The 15,029-nt window shown below is 35.2% G+C and overlaps 1 protein-coding gene across 2 annotated transcripts in view; it reads right to left on the reverse strand.

Moving 5' to 3' along the window:
* Positions 1-272: 272 nt before the first annotated feature.
* Positions 273-15,029, reverse strand: part of LOC102871340 (small conductance calcium-activated potassium channel protein 2-like) — a 258,815-nt gene continuing 244,058 nt past the window's right edge. For both annotated transcript variants that reach the window (XM_006886678.1, XM_006886679.1), the window contains 3 exons: positions 10,787-10,914; positions 3,850-3,919; positions 273-879 (listed from right to left, as the gene is read on the reverse strand). In XM_006886678.1, coding sequence (XP_006886740.1) covers positions 592-879; positions 3,850-3,919; positions 10,787-10,914 — 486 coding nt within the window. In that variant the 3' untranslated portion in view covers positions 273-591. The remainder of the gene's footprint in view (positions 880-3,849; positions 3,920-10,786; positions 10,915-15,029) is intronic.

Here is a 15,029-nt window from a genome sequence, read left to right on the forward strand (position 1 = left end):
TGAGGAACTCTGACGGTTAAGGCATTTGGCTACTAAGCAGAAGGTTAGTAGTTCAAACCTACTAGCTTCTCAGCTAGACTGAGTCAAATTATTATAAATAAATGTTGAGGGAAAATTTAAGCATGGCATGGAATACTTGAATGTCTTTCCCCACCCCCGAACAAGTCAACCTTTTGAAAGACAAAATTCTCAGCATGCACCAAATGACAGTGATTTTACCTGCAAAGTAATGTCAAAAGTAAAACTTCAGAAATATCAAGTGACCAAACAAGTATGTGCAGAAATTAACTTTTTTTATTATATATCATATAATGTAGTAGTAAAGTTTGTTTGAAGTGCATGAATAAAAAGTTAGTGAAATTACAGGAGGAACAATCTATATAGCAATAATAGGTGCATTCCCTGTGCATCTGAAAGAAAAAAAAAAGAGTTTTCACTCATTTTGGCCTAAAACTTAGTGTTCAGGTTCCCAAGATTCTGATATCAGAACCCGGATAACGCTGATTAGAACCATAGGGGCTTTACAATAAAAGCTAAAATATTGACCATATGATGGCAAAAAGTCTTATTTTGTGGTTAACTTATTCTCTTCTAGCTACTCTCTGATGAAGTTGGTGGCGCTGTAGAGGAGGACCGCCGCCTCCTGGACGAAGACCTGGACCGCTCAGCATTGTAGGGGACTTGCTTGTCGTAGTTTTCCATCTGAGCCTCAATGAAATCTCTCTGCTGCTGTCTGATGGTCTGGCTGATGAGCCCAGGGAGGGCATGGATGCTACCAATCAAAGTCTCGAGTTTTGTCTCCAGAGTAACAATCCTCTTCTCAAAGTCTTCACTCCTTTCGTTTAAGTCTGAGATCATGTCATACATGATATTCTGGGTCTAGAAAACAAGGGAGAGAAGATCACAGAGACAGAACTAAAACGCTTAATTATGTGACTCTTGAAAGTGAGTTGTTAATGTTCAGAATTCTGGTACTGTTCTAATAATGATAACACCTGTTGTAACAGGGTGTCTGCTACCTGAGCAATTTACCTTTCAGATAAAATTGTTGTCCAGTGCCAGAATCTAAAAAGGCAAGGTTTTGAATACTTGATCTAGTTGTTTAAAATATAAAGAAGGTTGTATTCACAGTAAACCCAAACTATTTCAGGTGGTTTAGAGATTTTTATAATAGTTACATATGCAATTTAGCAATTATTAAAGAATGAGCATTTTTAAAATCCCATTTTTAACATATATTAGGGTTAAGTTTTTAAAAGAGAAGCTCCAGTGGTAGAGTCTTAGGGAGTTATGCTGCTAACTTTATGGCAGCAACACTTGCTGTTTGAATCCACCAATGTCTCTGGTAAAAAAGAAATAGGTAATCTCTTCCCATGTGGTTTGCAGTCACTGAAAACCTTTTGGAGGGTCAGCCATGAGTTTGGGTTCAGACCTGATGCAGTGAGCTTGAACTTTTCTTTTTTAAAAAAACAGATTTAAGGAATAATAAATAATAGTACAGATGGTATTGAGATGTAGCAGACATTTTGAGGGTGGAATATGAATTAAGTTTAAAACAAATCAATTTAATCAAGTTACGTAGTAACTTAAAGCAAAAAAAGAAAAAAATCTAAGTATCTCAAACCATTAGATCAAATAACAGTCTATTATTGAGAGACTACAAATTAGGAGAAACATTGAAGTCATGGTTTACCTTGTTTACTCAGAATTGAGAGCTGTTTTTGGAGTCTCAGTGAACCCTGTGACTAACTGTTTAGAACAAAGTGCATTCACGAGTGTGACTCCCAAGTTCTGTCGAGGCTGAGAGACAAGGAAGGAAGATCCCCGGGATGATCAGCCCAGAGGAAGGACACTCACTGCCATCAAGAAGATTCTGACTCAGTGACTGCAGGACAGGACTTGCAAGGGTTGTACATCTACCTTTTTGGATGCACACTGCCTCATTGTTCTCTTGCTGAGCAGCTAGTAGGTTTGAACCACTAACCTTCTGCTTAGTAGCCAAATGCCTTAAACATCAGAGTTCCTCAGAGGAAGGTTAAAGGGCCAAGAACTACAACCATCTGCCCCCCCTCCAAAAAAAAAACCACCCCACCAAACCCACAACAAATTCACTGTTGTTGATTCTGACTCATCGGGACCCTCCAGTGGGTAACTGAGATTGTTAATATTATGGGAGGAGACTGCCTCACCCATGCAGCCGCTGGTGGCTTTGAACTGCTGACTTGTTGTTAGTAGCCAAACACTTAACCTGTATTAAAGTCTTTTCCTTTGTCTTTCTACTTCTTTTAATAATATGGACCCTTTTTTGTTTCAAAAGCAAAAGCCTTAAAGATATTAAATGGACTGACTAAGCAAAGAGGGTTATTAGAACACAGGCACCTGGACAAACAAAAAGTCAGTCACTTAGTTTTAACTATATAGTCTTGAGCCTAGATGAACACTACCACTTGTTTACTTAACACATACTGAATCCTCATGCCACGCAGTTCTGCAGTATGTAATGTGTGTGGTACTGCAGAATTTTAAGTATCTATGTCTATATCATCTATATCTATATCATCTATATATCTTGCTCATAGATATATACCTGGAGGAAAAATACATATTTGCATTTTATTTCCAAATGTTCTGTTTTCTTTTTATGTAAAATACCCAATTTATTTTTCAATGCCACCTTGGAGGAATGCTAGAGGATGGCCCCACTTTGTTTTAGGACATGTCCACATAAGATCTATGAATATAGATATTAATCAATGACACATTCCCGCCTCTCATGTAGGTATGGCTCAGCTCAACAGTTTATTATTTGCTTTCCAATGGGTGACTTTATTAAATAGTTATAACTCTATTGATAAGTAGTAATCTTTAGCATAGTTTTATAGTATGTTATTGTCATTATACTTTAAAATTAGTATACTTAAGATATTCAATGGGACTAGGCCAAATATATGTAATTTTAAAAGATTACATCTGAGGTATTAGTACAAGCATATCTGATTTCTCAGACATACTATAACATCTAGGTCCAAATAAAAATTAACCTTTTTAATTCATTTGTGTTCAAACACTGACAATACTATCATGGGTCGTAGCAATGTCTTCAATTGTTGATATTTATATTTTGAGACAGGCTTTCATTTGATGAGACAACTGACAATCAACTGGACAAATTTTATAAATGTGAATAATCTGGGGACTATTAATTTTTTAAAAGAAGTGGCATTGTTTTAAAATCATGAAATCAACAAAGAACCATACTGATATTCTTTTTTTTTTATATTCTTGAATGTTAATATCTTTTTTGAAAGACAACTCTCATACGAAAATATAATTCCTACTATTTATTTTTAAAAGTTTCACCTTTAAGTGAAAATCTGGACGAGAATTAAAAGATAAAAAAGCAGATGATTGTATTAAAAATATATTTAAAAAGTTTCACCTTTATATTCTTCTTAAAATGCTTAATTATTTTAACGTCAGTTTTAATGACTAGTTTTATTTAGCCCTGAACCCATAGGTATATTCAGAATATAGTTATGCTTTTATAGGGATGTGATCACAATGATAATAAGAATCATAAAGTTATCATTTCATATCTCATTTGTTTTTTATTGCACTTCCAAATAATTCCAATTAGGAAAGCTTTTAGAATGGTAATGGAATAATTTATGTCAGAATAGAAAAAAAATAAGAGGGTTTTTGAAAAGTTTCCTTTAAGCTGAGTTATTATTTAAAGTGTGCTTGGCTTAATCAATTAACTCTTTGGGCGGGCACCTTCTGAAGCGTTTGTTGGTGTGCAGGCATGTGTTCTAAAAGGCTTAGTCATGACACAGACCACGTAAACCTTACCTTTGCCAGGTCCACCAAAGTATTTGCTTGGTCATTCAGTTTCCTCTGCTCCATTTTTACACTTCTCAATCTAAAAGACAGAATTCAAAGTCAGACAGGTTCCTGTCTTTTCATGGTTACCTTACGCCTTCCAAAGAGCATGCACAAAATTGACAAGAGCAAAGAACTGCATGGATAATGCCTTGAGTATTGGGGGCAAAGTCCAAACTGGTTATGTATCTGGTACAATGAGAAGCATGCTTCCCCAACACCACAGAAAAGAAAGGGGAAAGAGCAAGAAATGAGATGTCCTCAGGGACAACTATTTACCAGATAGTTAAAGTTGAATTCAGGAAGGCTCATACAGTTTAACCATATGAGATAAAAAGCCAACACATTCCTTAGAGCTCCAGTATCATGACAAATAGACATAGGAAGAAATATGCAAAGCGACTGGAAATTCACCAATGTCAGAGCAATGAGCACCTTCCTATGCCTAGGTGACTAGATACAGGTATTAGCCCTGTTTAGTCTGAAATGGATTGGGTTAGGTATTTGAACCTGATGAAAACACAGTGATAAGTGAGATTCTTATTAACAAAACAAAGCTTTTATTCAACCAGCAGCAAGATAACTCAAAACATAATTCTCTTATTCTTCATTGTATTTCACTTGACTTCTATTTTAAACTGCCATTGAATTTGAAGGAGGGGCAGCCCTCTCCTTTGGAGAACTTTCCTTATTTTATTTTTTTTTTCATTTTGTCTCAATTTTATTTCATTTCTTTTTTCTTGGAATGGTCTCTAAATTCAGGTGGGATATACTCAAAGCTGCACTTTGGCTCTCACACTTGGCTTTGTTTTTCGGGGTTTTTTTTTTTTTACTTATTTATTTATTTATTTGGTTAAGATTAAAGTATCTGACAAAGGGAATCACTATTTGTAAGATTACTTTTTGCTAATTGTAAGTACCATTTTGTTTCTCTTATTGACAGTCAAAAGGCCATAATTTAAAAACAATTCTTATGAATGAGAATTCTAATTATTCACTTATTATTGCAACATATATTTACTCAGTATTTGTTGTGGAGCAGAAACTAAGGTTTCCTAACGAAAAAGAACCAGCTTTCTTTGAGCTACTTAATTGGGGGGAGGCACACAATAAACTTTTTACTTTGATGATAAGTTATTTTTTTTTAACAAAAATACAGTTTTAATGTGGAATAGATGTCTATGGATTATATTTCAGTTTAAATTAAGAAGTAATACAGAATTATAAAAGACCTCACAGGGCAAGATTTTACTGCCAGGAAAGGTTCTATAACAAATATTCATGGCATTTAGTGATTTAGTTTTTTAAACAAGGATGTCTAAGATGTCACCAAGGGTGTTTTACAGTGAATATAAGAGTTCCTTCACTGCCAATAAGAGATTTAGTTACACCTCTCTACAACATAATCTTTAATAGCCTACAGTGGTTGAAAGTTCTAGCTTGCCACTGAGATGATAAGAGTTTTTCTTTTAGAACATGGAGAACTAACCTAATCAGAACATTCTTGTTGAGAAAAGCTTTTTTAAAAGCACTTAAAATTGTCTATTTCTTTCAATTATATTTCTTAGGATGTGCTTTTAAAAAAACAGGTAAAAAGTAAAAACCCCTCAAATACCAGGCCATTACAGAGAGGTTTACTGCCAAGAATAGCAATGTCAGACATAGATTCTATCTTCAGTGGCCCTAGTGCTGCATTCAATTTCTTCATGTATGAAATGAAATGGGCTGAAACAGGACCATGTTTCTGGATTGATAGTACCAGAAATACTCTGGATGATTTTCAGTAGTAATGAAATAAGGCACTAAACAATTCTAAAATAGATGGAAAGGCAGTTATTTCCATTCTTTGTAAGTTTTTGACTGTTGCATGAAGAATATCTCAGATTGGTCATACCTTGCCTTTATTTCCCAAACCATTACATTCTCTTTAAGAGAGAGAAAGACAGAGAGAGAGAAAGACTTAAGTGCAAAACTTTCTGTGTTATTTCTAAGCCAGTACCCATGTCTGCATTTTCAATTACTATACCTTTACCTTATTTGTACTACAAATGAGATATTTTTATTCAATTATTATAAGTTTAGCTTAAGCTTCCTTTGCAAATGGAGTAAGCAATAGGCATATGAACAACTGGCATTGGGAATGCTGGACTACAGGTCTCCAGAAACCCTATATATAGAAGATCCTATACTTTGTGAGTCAGGTCAAAGGACTGGTAATGGACCTTTGCTGTTGTTTTTGTGTTTGTTAGGTGCCATGGAGGCTGAATCAACTCATAGCTGACCCTCCCATAGGGTTTCAGAGGCAAGGAAAATTCCCATTGTTCCCTGCAAAACAGCTGGTGGATTTGAACTGCATGACTTTGGGCTGGCAACACAGCTGCTTACCACCAAGCAACCAGAGCTCCCATTAACCTAAAAATAATGAAGCCTAATGGAATTCTCTTGGGCTGCTGTAGTATATGTCTGATAGTAAAATTTTGCCCATTTTCTTTTCTTCTAGTCTGAAAACCTCACATATAGTCTCCCTATTTGGTTGGCATTCCTAATCCTCTCTGAAGATAAATAATTTTGCTTGGTTGTGTTGCTTTTTAAACAGCCTGCAATGCAGGAGAGCTAGCGGAAAGTGACTTGAGCTACAGCTGCCAGAATAAAAGATAACATGCAGATGTATATTACACTATATTTTTTTTTGTCCCCAAAAGAGAAGAATAAGAAACATATGTTGATTTCTTCCTTGTGAACTTCACTTATCACAGGAAAATATCATGATTTTGGATCACATTTCCATAGCAGCAATCAGACTACTAAAATTCACAAATAAAGGATCCGCTGGGTGCATGCAGCCGGTAGAAAATTCTGCAAATGTTGAAGGGGAGCGGCTCACACAACTTACTTCCGAGCTCTATTTTCATTTTGTTGAAATAAAAAGACAAAACAAAAGAAAAGAAACTGTAAAATATCCTGGAATAAAATAACACAGAGCGGAGTTCAGTTGTGCACAGGGGGCTCGATTCATTTGCTGGAAGATCCTGCTATGATTCTGCAGGATTTGGGCATATTGATCAAAGAGGAAACACTGTTAATTATACGATCCTTCTTCGTTTCTGCCAAATATCCCACCTGAAAAGGGCTTACTTCAGAAGGAAGAACTTGAATAAAGTCATCTTGGCCTCTTGGATGAATGATGCTAAATAATGGGAAATGTATGTGTGGAGGTTGCTTAATATGAACGTGAAGTGATTGAAAGGACAGTGTTTAAAACAAAGGTATTATAATGACTTGATTTCTGAAAGGAGTGATTACATCTTTTCTAAATTAGGGCTATTTTAGAATCTTGGCTTTCTTAAAGCTAGATAATCCAACACTCCATGCTATATAAATTATATATATATTGGATTTCTTGGTTCTGGGGCAAGTTCATGTTGACTGATAGGTCCAAAGTTGAGATACAAGAATGGTATACATTTAAGTTAACACTGTCACCAGAAAATCTTTAAGAGAGAGAGTAAAAAGATGTTTCGTGACACTGAGTGTCAATCCAAAAGGATAGATACATTATTGACAAGAGCGCAAAAGCATGGAGAGATCAGCCTCCATCAAAGATTAGAGAGGTCACCACTTGGGTAGAGAGGCTATGAGGTTTTGGGAAAGAGAGAGAGAGTTGAGACAGAGAAAGGTTGGTAGAAGGTAAGAGAGAGCTGCTGGAAAAGCTCTCAGGGAAAATCATAGAAAAGGAGAGGCCAGGAGAGCTATGTTACATGAATTTAAAAGTGTTCTCTCAACTAGTAAGGTTTTGATTTAGCCTGGTGCTAACTAATCGGACCGAGAACATCAGTAGGTCTGAACAACGAGCAATGCTTTGGCCTTAAGAATCGAGCCCTATGTGCTTTCCTTTATCACTTCACTCCTCCGACTACAAATACTAAATTAGAATGAAATATAATTTGTATGATTAATCTAGCCAAACCCATCTGAAAACAAAACAAAACAAAACAAAAACACACCAAACTTAGTTAGGCAGTTTCGCAAAGTATAAATACCTCCCACCCCAAAGGAAATTAAATTACCACAAGACTAATTTATAAAGTAATTCAGAACATTTTTGAGAGTTGCTCGAAGCTTGTCTACTTTGGAAGTGCACATAGCTAGAGAAGAAACAGAATGAGAAATGTCTGACTTCTAGAAGCAAAGGATCCCAGGTGGTTTCTTGTAACCGACTTTCCCAAAGCAGCATGCCCTGAAGATCAGCTCACTGCTCCTTGCAGGCTGTATCTACCAATAGCTTCAGGACAGTTTTAAAATTCAGTTTCCCTGAAGTCTTTTCTAACTTTTCATTATAAAAATTTTTAAACTTACAGCAAGGCTGAAAGCATTGTATGGTGAACACCCTTATACTCATTCCAGAAAAGTTCTCCAAGGTTTTGAGTATGAATATATCTTAGATATAAGAGTACTATGGCATGATTAATATTCACCACTTAGATGATGTTGGAAGATTTTTTTTTTTAAACTAATCATCTATTGCTGGAAAAGTCAGAACTGATGCGTAGTTGACTGTACATCACATGAGAGTAGATGAACCATCTTTATCCCTTAGAGAAGCAGGTGGATTCCAGGCATTGGTGGGTTTGAACCACTTGGAGACCCTTCCAGTTAGCAGCACAGATCCCACAGGACTATGCTTCGTTTTGAGTTAGGCACCTAAATTGCAAGTATTTTTTTTAAATACTAGTTTATTTACAAAATTTGAATACATTGTTTTTGAGAACAGATTCTTCCAATTTTCCTCCCCCCAAGAATTTTTTTTTAAACTTGTTGTGATATGAAAATTCTTCTAAGACATCAAGTCAAATAGCATTTACTGTTATGTTAACTAGGCTAAACTGATGGACAGCAACACTAGTAAGATTCTTAAAGAAATGGATATGTGGTTGTTCTACACATAGACAACTTCCATGTCACGTCACATCCTTCCCGCCCCTCCATTTGGACATGGACACCTCCTCACAATTACCAAGGTAAATTTTCTTTTTATTACAGTTAAGCAACACAGATTAGTACTGAAACATTAAAAGTGCAAAGATATGATTCCTTCACAGTATGGCCTATGTATCTCACAGTTGGAGGTGCTGTGTTGTGAGTTTGTGGGAGGAAGACCAACTGTATCAGCAGAGTGGCAGGTGAACTTCTTGGGTAAGAGATCTGTTCTCAGATAGGAAAACAGGCCCAAGAAGGAGAGTAAAGGCTCAGCATCACTCAGGGATCTCCTGGGTCTGATCTTTAAGGAGTCAAGATGCTTCTAGATTGTAGTACTTGACTACAGAGGTCACTGCGCTCCAGAAATCAAGCTTCCTCTGTGAGTCAGATACATAATGTAAGGGGCTTCTCTTGGTTTTCCATGTTAATCTTCTAGATGCTATAAAAGTGTTTTAAAATTTTAGCCTTTCCTCACAATGGAGGAAAATCATAATTATGTGTCTGCTCACATTGTCTTTTCTGGAAAGTGTGTTAGTGTGGGAGTATGAGTGAGTGAGTAGCAGCGAGGGCCAGTGACTCTACCATATGTGCTGCAGAGACTCTTTATTTGCAAGGTCTCAGAGCACATGTGTTTAATTTTCGTTGAAGAAGTTAGCCATTGTCGTAGCTGTATTCATATGCCCACTATTACAAACCCATTCTACATTTCTGTTGTTGTTATGTACTGTCATGTCAGAACTGACTCATTGCTGACACCCCAGTGGGTTTTCAGAGGCAGTAAGCCACACAGGAGACTGCCCATCTTTCTCCCACTGAGCAGCTGTTAGATTCAAACCATGTGCTTATGGAATGGCTCCTTACCAATGGGCCACCAGACCTCACATTTCTAGTGATACATGTTTAGGTAGCTGGATTAACAGGTGAAAGGATAAAAGATGAATATCTAGTGATTTCCACATCATGTTAGGTACTATATTACATATGAATTACCTAAATAGATAAAATAAGAATTCTTGCCTCAGTCCATTTTTGTCTATTGGACAGTTCAGATATGAGAAGACACATCATATTTTATCATGCATCTGAATGAACTAGAATTTCCCAGCTATCCATTATCACCATGGGAAATGACATGAGGAAAGTCACGAAAGTCAGAAGTCAGTCTGCAAAGCATCAGAAAACATTCCTACCTGAATACTTACAGTAACAAAGCTGTGAACCTGGGGGAGAAAGACCCTGCACTTTTGAATTATCATCAAAACTTACCAGACACAGATTTTTACTTTCCAAATTTAAGAAAATTATATGGTATAACAAGAATCAAATACCTTGAAGAACTTAAACACACTGAATGATGAATGGCATGGAGAAGTTAGGATAACAAAAAATTATTATCTATTACATTAAAACATGGTAACTGTATGTAATATTTAGATAGTCTCTGAAATTTTAACTCACTTCAAATCTAGATATTAAATTAATTATATGCACTATCTTATAGATAGATGTGTAGAAATAGGTTAAAAATTTAGGAAGACAATATAACATTAACCTTTCATTCAAGATTTTTCAGCAGATACAAATTAAAGATCCTAGCGCATACTACAAAAATAAATTAAGTTGAATTTAAAAATACAATTTCAACCAAAAGGATGGTTGCTAAAGACAGAAAGTGAGAAGACATTTTAATAAAAGAATTACATGAGAGTCTTGCCAATAATAAATGATTTTTAATCATGCAAGGAACTGGCAGTTTTTCTTCAAGTTTTTATTTACGAAATTATTAAATTGCCAAATATCTTCTCTAAAAAACCCCCACAACACCCAAGAATATCTTCTTCTTTCACCCTTCATATAAGAATAACAATCAGGTATAAGAATCCAAAGCCAAGGATATTAATGCAAGAGGAAAAGGGAAAATGATACTTACTGATGAATAGCTTGCAAGAATTTTCGTTGATGTTTCCTTACTTTTGCATGATCTATCTTTTTTACTAGTTTTGTATTTTTGTAAATTAGCCATGTTTCCCTGAGTACATTGGCAGCTGCATTTTTCACCTGTTAAGAAAACAAAGCAATTCATAAATTGTATGGTAGAATCCCTTGGCGGGGCCTACAATCTTCATCCCAAGGATTCTGGTGAATTGTAGCTCTTCTTAGTAACTGTTATTCAAACAATTTTTCTGACATTTTAGAATTATTTGTTTTTCCCTTGGAACAAATTTAAGTGGGACTAATTGGGAGATAGTAATATATTTCTATGTTAAACTCTACCCTATCCTATCAAGAACCTTCTTTAAATTCATCTAACTTTTAAAAAAAAAATAAAAGCAAAACAAGAGGTGCTGATTTCTCCACCTGGTACTGCTGCATTTCTTTAGTTCCCTGGGGAAAGGCTAAATGCTAGCAGGCCAAGGTTAATCTTGTCCTCTGTAAGCTTGCTGTTTCTGGCTAGTCTCTAAGGAAAGGGCACGTTTGATCACTGAATATATGAGTAGACCCATGAATACAGTATTCTTGTGTAATTTATCAATTAATATGCTTGTTAACAGACTTTAATTAGCCAAGAAAGGCACTATGATATATTTTCTTGGAAATTTGCATAGACTCCATTTCATTGAATGGGACCAATGAAAGGATGCAAGCAATTGTAGTTTGTACTGTCAAGCCCATTCCAGCTGATGGGAGGCATGAGACATTTACTCCATCCAAAAGCCATTGCAGTGGAGCTGCAACCAACTCAGAGCAGACCCTTCAGCAGATTTTCAGACATTGTGAAAAACACAGGAGGAGGACACCCATCTTTCCTTAAGGAGCGTCTGATGGACTCAAACTAAATGCCTTTGAGCTGATAATCCAACTCCTTACCTACAAGGTCTCCCTAACTCACTTCTTGATTGGAAAAAAAAATACAGAGAGTAAATTATTGCATTAAAGCTATCGGCTTGAATATATACTTCCCCACAATAACAAAGAAGGCATCAAGTTTGGTGGTCTATGGTTAATCATTTTTAATACTGTTAAAGTTCTCTTTTTTGAGTGAAGTTAGTCATTATCTTGATGCATTTTCAATGATTTTTTTTCTTTTGGGAATAGTGAAGTTGTGTCATTGTTGGTAGATGCCACTGAATATAACTAATATTAAATATAACCCTATGAACAACCCTGAACCCTGTCCTATCCTGTACCACCTCACAATTTCTGATATACTTCAGCCCATTGCTGCAGTCGCTGTGTCAATCCAACTGATTGAGGGTCTTCCTCTCTTTTACCATCCCTCCACTTTTCCAAGTGTGATGTTCTTCTCCAAGGAATACATTCTCTGAGTCAAAACCTAATGTATGTGAGACTAAACCTTCTGCTGGCAAGGAGAACTCTGGCTTCACTTTCTCCAAGACATATCTGTTTGTTCTTTCAGTAGTCCATGGGATAATCAGTATTCTTGTCCAACACCACAACTCAAAGGCATAATTTTTCCCTTCTGTCATCCTTATTCATTGTCCAGCTTTCAGATGCAATACCAATTGATGTGGTTCAAATGACAGATGTAGCCCTGGAGGTACTCAACAATCTATAGCAAGACATTTGGAGGACAGCTGCCTGGCTGATTGATTGAAAGAAATCCATATTTGTTCCCATTCCCAAGAAAGATGATTCAAGAGAATGTAAAAATTAAATGTAAGCTAAATACTGCAGAAGGCCATTTAAAAATATCTAGAATGATATATAGACAGGGAACTGCTGAAGTTCAAGCTGGATTCAGAAGAGGTTGTGACACCAGGGACATCAGTGTTGATGTCAGATGGATCCTGGCTGAGAGAGGAGAATATGAGAAGAAAGTCTATTTGTGAAGAAAGATGTAGAAGACCTCAATTTGAGGGTTTAGTGCAATAGGCAATGCCCTGAAAGACTTACACTCCAATTTCTGTATTTACTGAATCTGTATTTATCAAACAGGCTCAATTCCTCATCTCTAAATGAAATCCCTGCAAGTGATTAAAAAAAATGTACTTTTGGAACCATCATCTTTCTAACTCTACAATACGTTTTCAAAAACAGAAGTAAAGCTTGACACTATAGTGGTAAGAGGCTGCACTGCTTTGTGGGAGAAGGCGAGGCAATCTTCTGTGTAATTTATTAGATGTGTTTTCAATAGAGGACTTTTTATTTCCTCTTAGGAAAAGGACAAAGCACCTCAGTGGTTTTTTTACAAGTTTCAACAATGAAAAAGTGTTATTATGTAAAAAGTATATTCAAACAGGAAAAATGAGGGTGGAAAGATAGTTTTATAAATGATAATTTATGCATAGAACAGGAAAGTTGATTTGGATGAAAAAGGTCTCTTTTTTTTTTAAGAATTCTACCATAAAATCATCTAGTAAGGAATCTCTTAAGTTCCATTTTACAAAGCTTTTACAGACTCTTAGAAGACAAAGATCAAGTCACTAATCTTCGTGTCACCCTAGCTTAGTGCTTTGGGCATAGCTCACCTATTTTCAGATCTGTCATTCATAGGGTTGTAGTTAACTCAACAATATATAACAATGACAGTGTGTATGATTTGTACCATAAAATATTTTTCTTATCATGAGCTACTGATACATATCTATCATCTGAAGGGCAATTATATTTGATTAAAGCTTTTCAGTATTCAAGAAAAGACCTGAACTAGGACATTTCCATATATCATTTCAACATATATATTAATACTCTACTACTTTTAGATTCTACAATCTACAGTATATACAGAAATTTAGTATCTGCATAGTGAATGAAGAGATCAACATAACTTTTTCAAAAATCACTTGCTTTGCATTTCACCAAAAAAAAAAAAAAAAGAAGTGGAAGAAGAAGCAATGATAATAGGACCTTCTCACCCCTCATACATACAGGAGGAGGAAAAAAATGTTCTACTCCAGGAATGATTAATTGTAATTAGTATTTTAGCAAGAAAAATTTTAAAAGCATATTTATGAGGAGACATTTTAATAATAATTTGAGAAAATGAAGGTCTTAAAGGAAACAATTAATTAAAAATCATAGTACTTAACCAGATACCTTAAAACCAATTTTATGGTATAAAGGCCATGAAATCTATGTAGCTAAAGCTTTAGAAGGTATGGTAAAACATATGTTAAATATGAGACCACTTTACAAACCACAAAGAGTTTTTGGGTGGGTTTTTAAAAAATTTTTGTTTTGTTTACTACAAGAGTTCTTAATCCTGAGTTTTATCTGAAAATTTCCTTTTTTCAAACCTGTATAGTATAGGTAATTAGAGCACTGACGAAAATGCTCAAACTTATATTTCTCTGTGTTTGTGTTTTTGTGTTTTCTTAACTCTCCCTCATTTCAGAGACCATCTAATGGAATACTTCTACTCCTCCAAAACACAAAGGGTAGCAGCATAATCTTGGATTAAAGAACCACAACAACTTCTTGCCTCTACTTCTCCTAACTTAGGTAAATTCTTGCAACATATGCTTTATAAAATCTGTATACAAACAACACTACTAACTCGGGGCATTATATTATGTTGTTATCCCCACCAAGCTGTTTGCTCAAACAAAAGGAAAACGAAATACACTGAATTTTTTGTTCACTTGTTAAGACACATGTAGGAAATATAATTATATAACTGTATAATAATGTTCTTATTATGGATCTTATTGAGAATTCTTAACAGCATTGGAAACACCCACAGTGGACATTAATATGTATAATTATCCTTCATGGTACATCTAGTTACTTTAAAAATTACGTCTGGGTTATTAGAATTGCTTATTTCCAAGTTTCTTTGCAAAATTCTTTCCAGAATTTCCTCGGAATATTCTAACTTGAAGATTTCATCTTGGTTCCGACTCAAATTAAAAGTAATAATATTTCTAAAAGAGATTATATACCAAATGCATTAATTCTATAAACTGCAAAGTCATTAGATAACTGCTCCTAACCTATTAATAATTCAAGTGACAAGTTATTGGTATTATGTTTTCATTGTGAAATTATTACTTTTGAGTACATGACCTGTTGGTCATTTATTATTTGCAGATTTCAGTGTAAACTTTTAGAATTACATGGAACAAGCTCCCTTAATGCTAGATCACAAGACTACTGTGTTCTATTTTCAAATACAGCATTTTTAAGTGAACAAAAATATTGTTGTTGTTGTT

This window comes from Elephantulus edwardii, unplaced genomic scaffold, assembly GCF_000299155.1.
Source record: "Elephantulus edwardii isolate Elephantulus edwardi_28Jun2011 unplaced genomic scaffold, EleEdw1.0 scaffold00050, whole genome shotgun sequence".
NCBI classification, from domain to species: domain Eukaryota; kingdom Metazoa; phylum Chordata; class Mammalia; order Macroscelidea; family Macroscelididae; genus Elephantulus; species Elephantulus edwardii.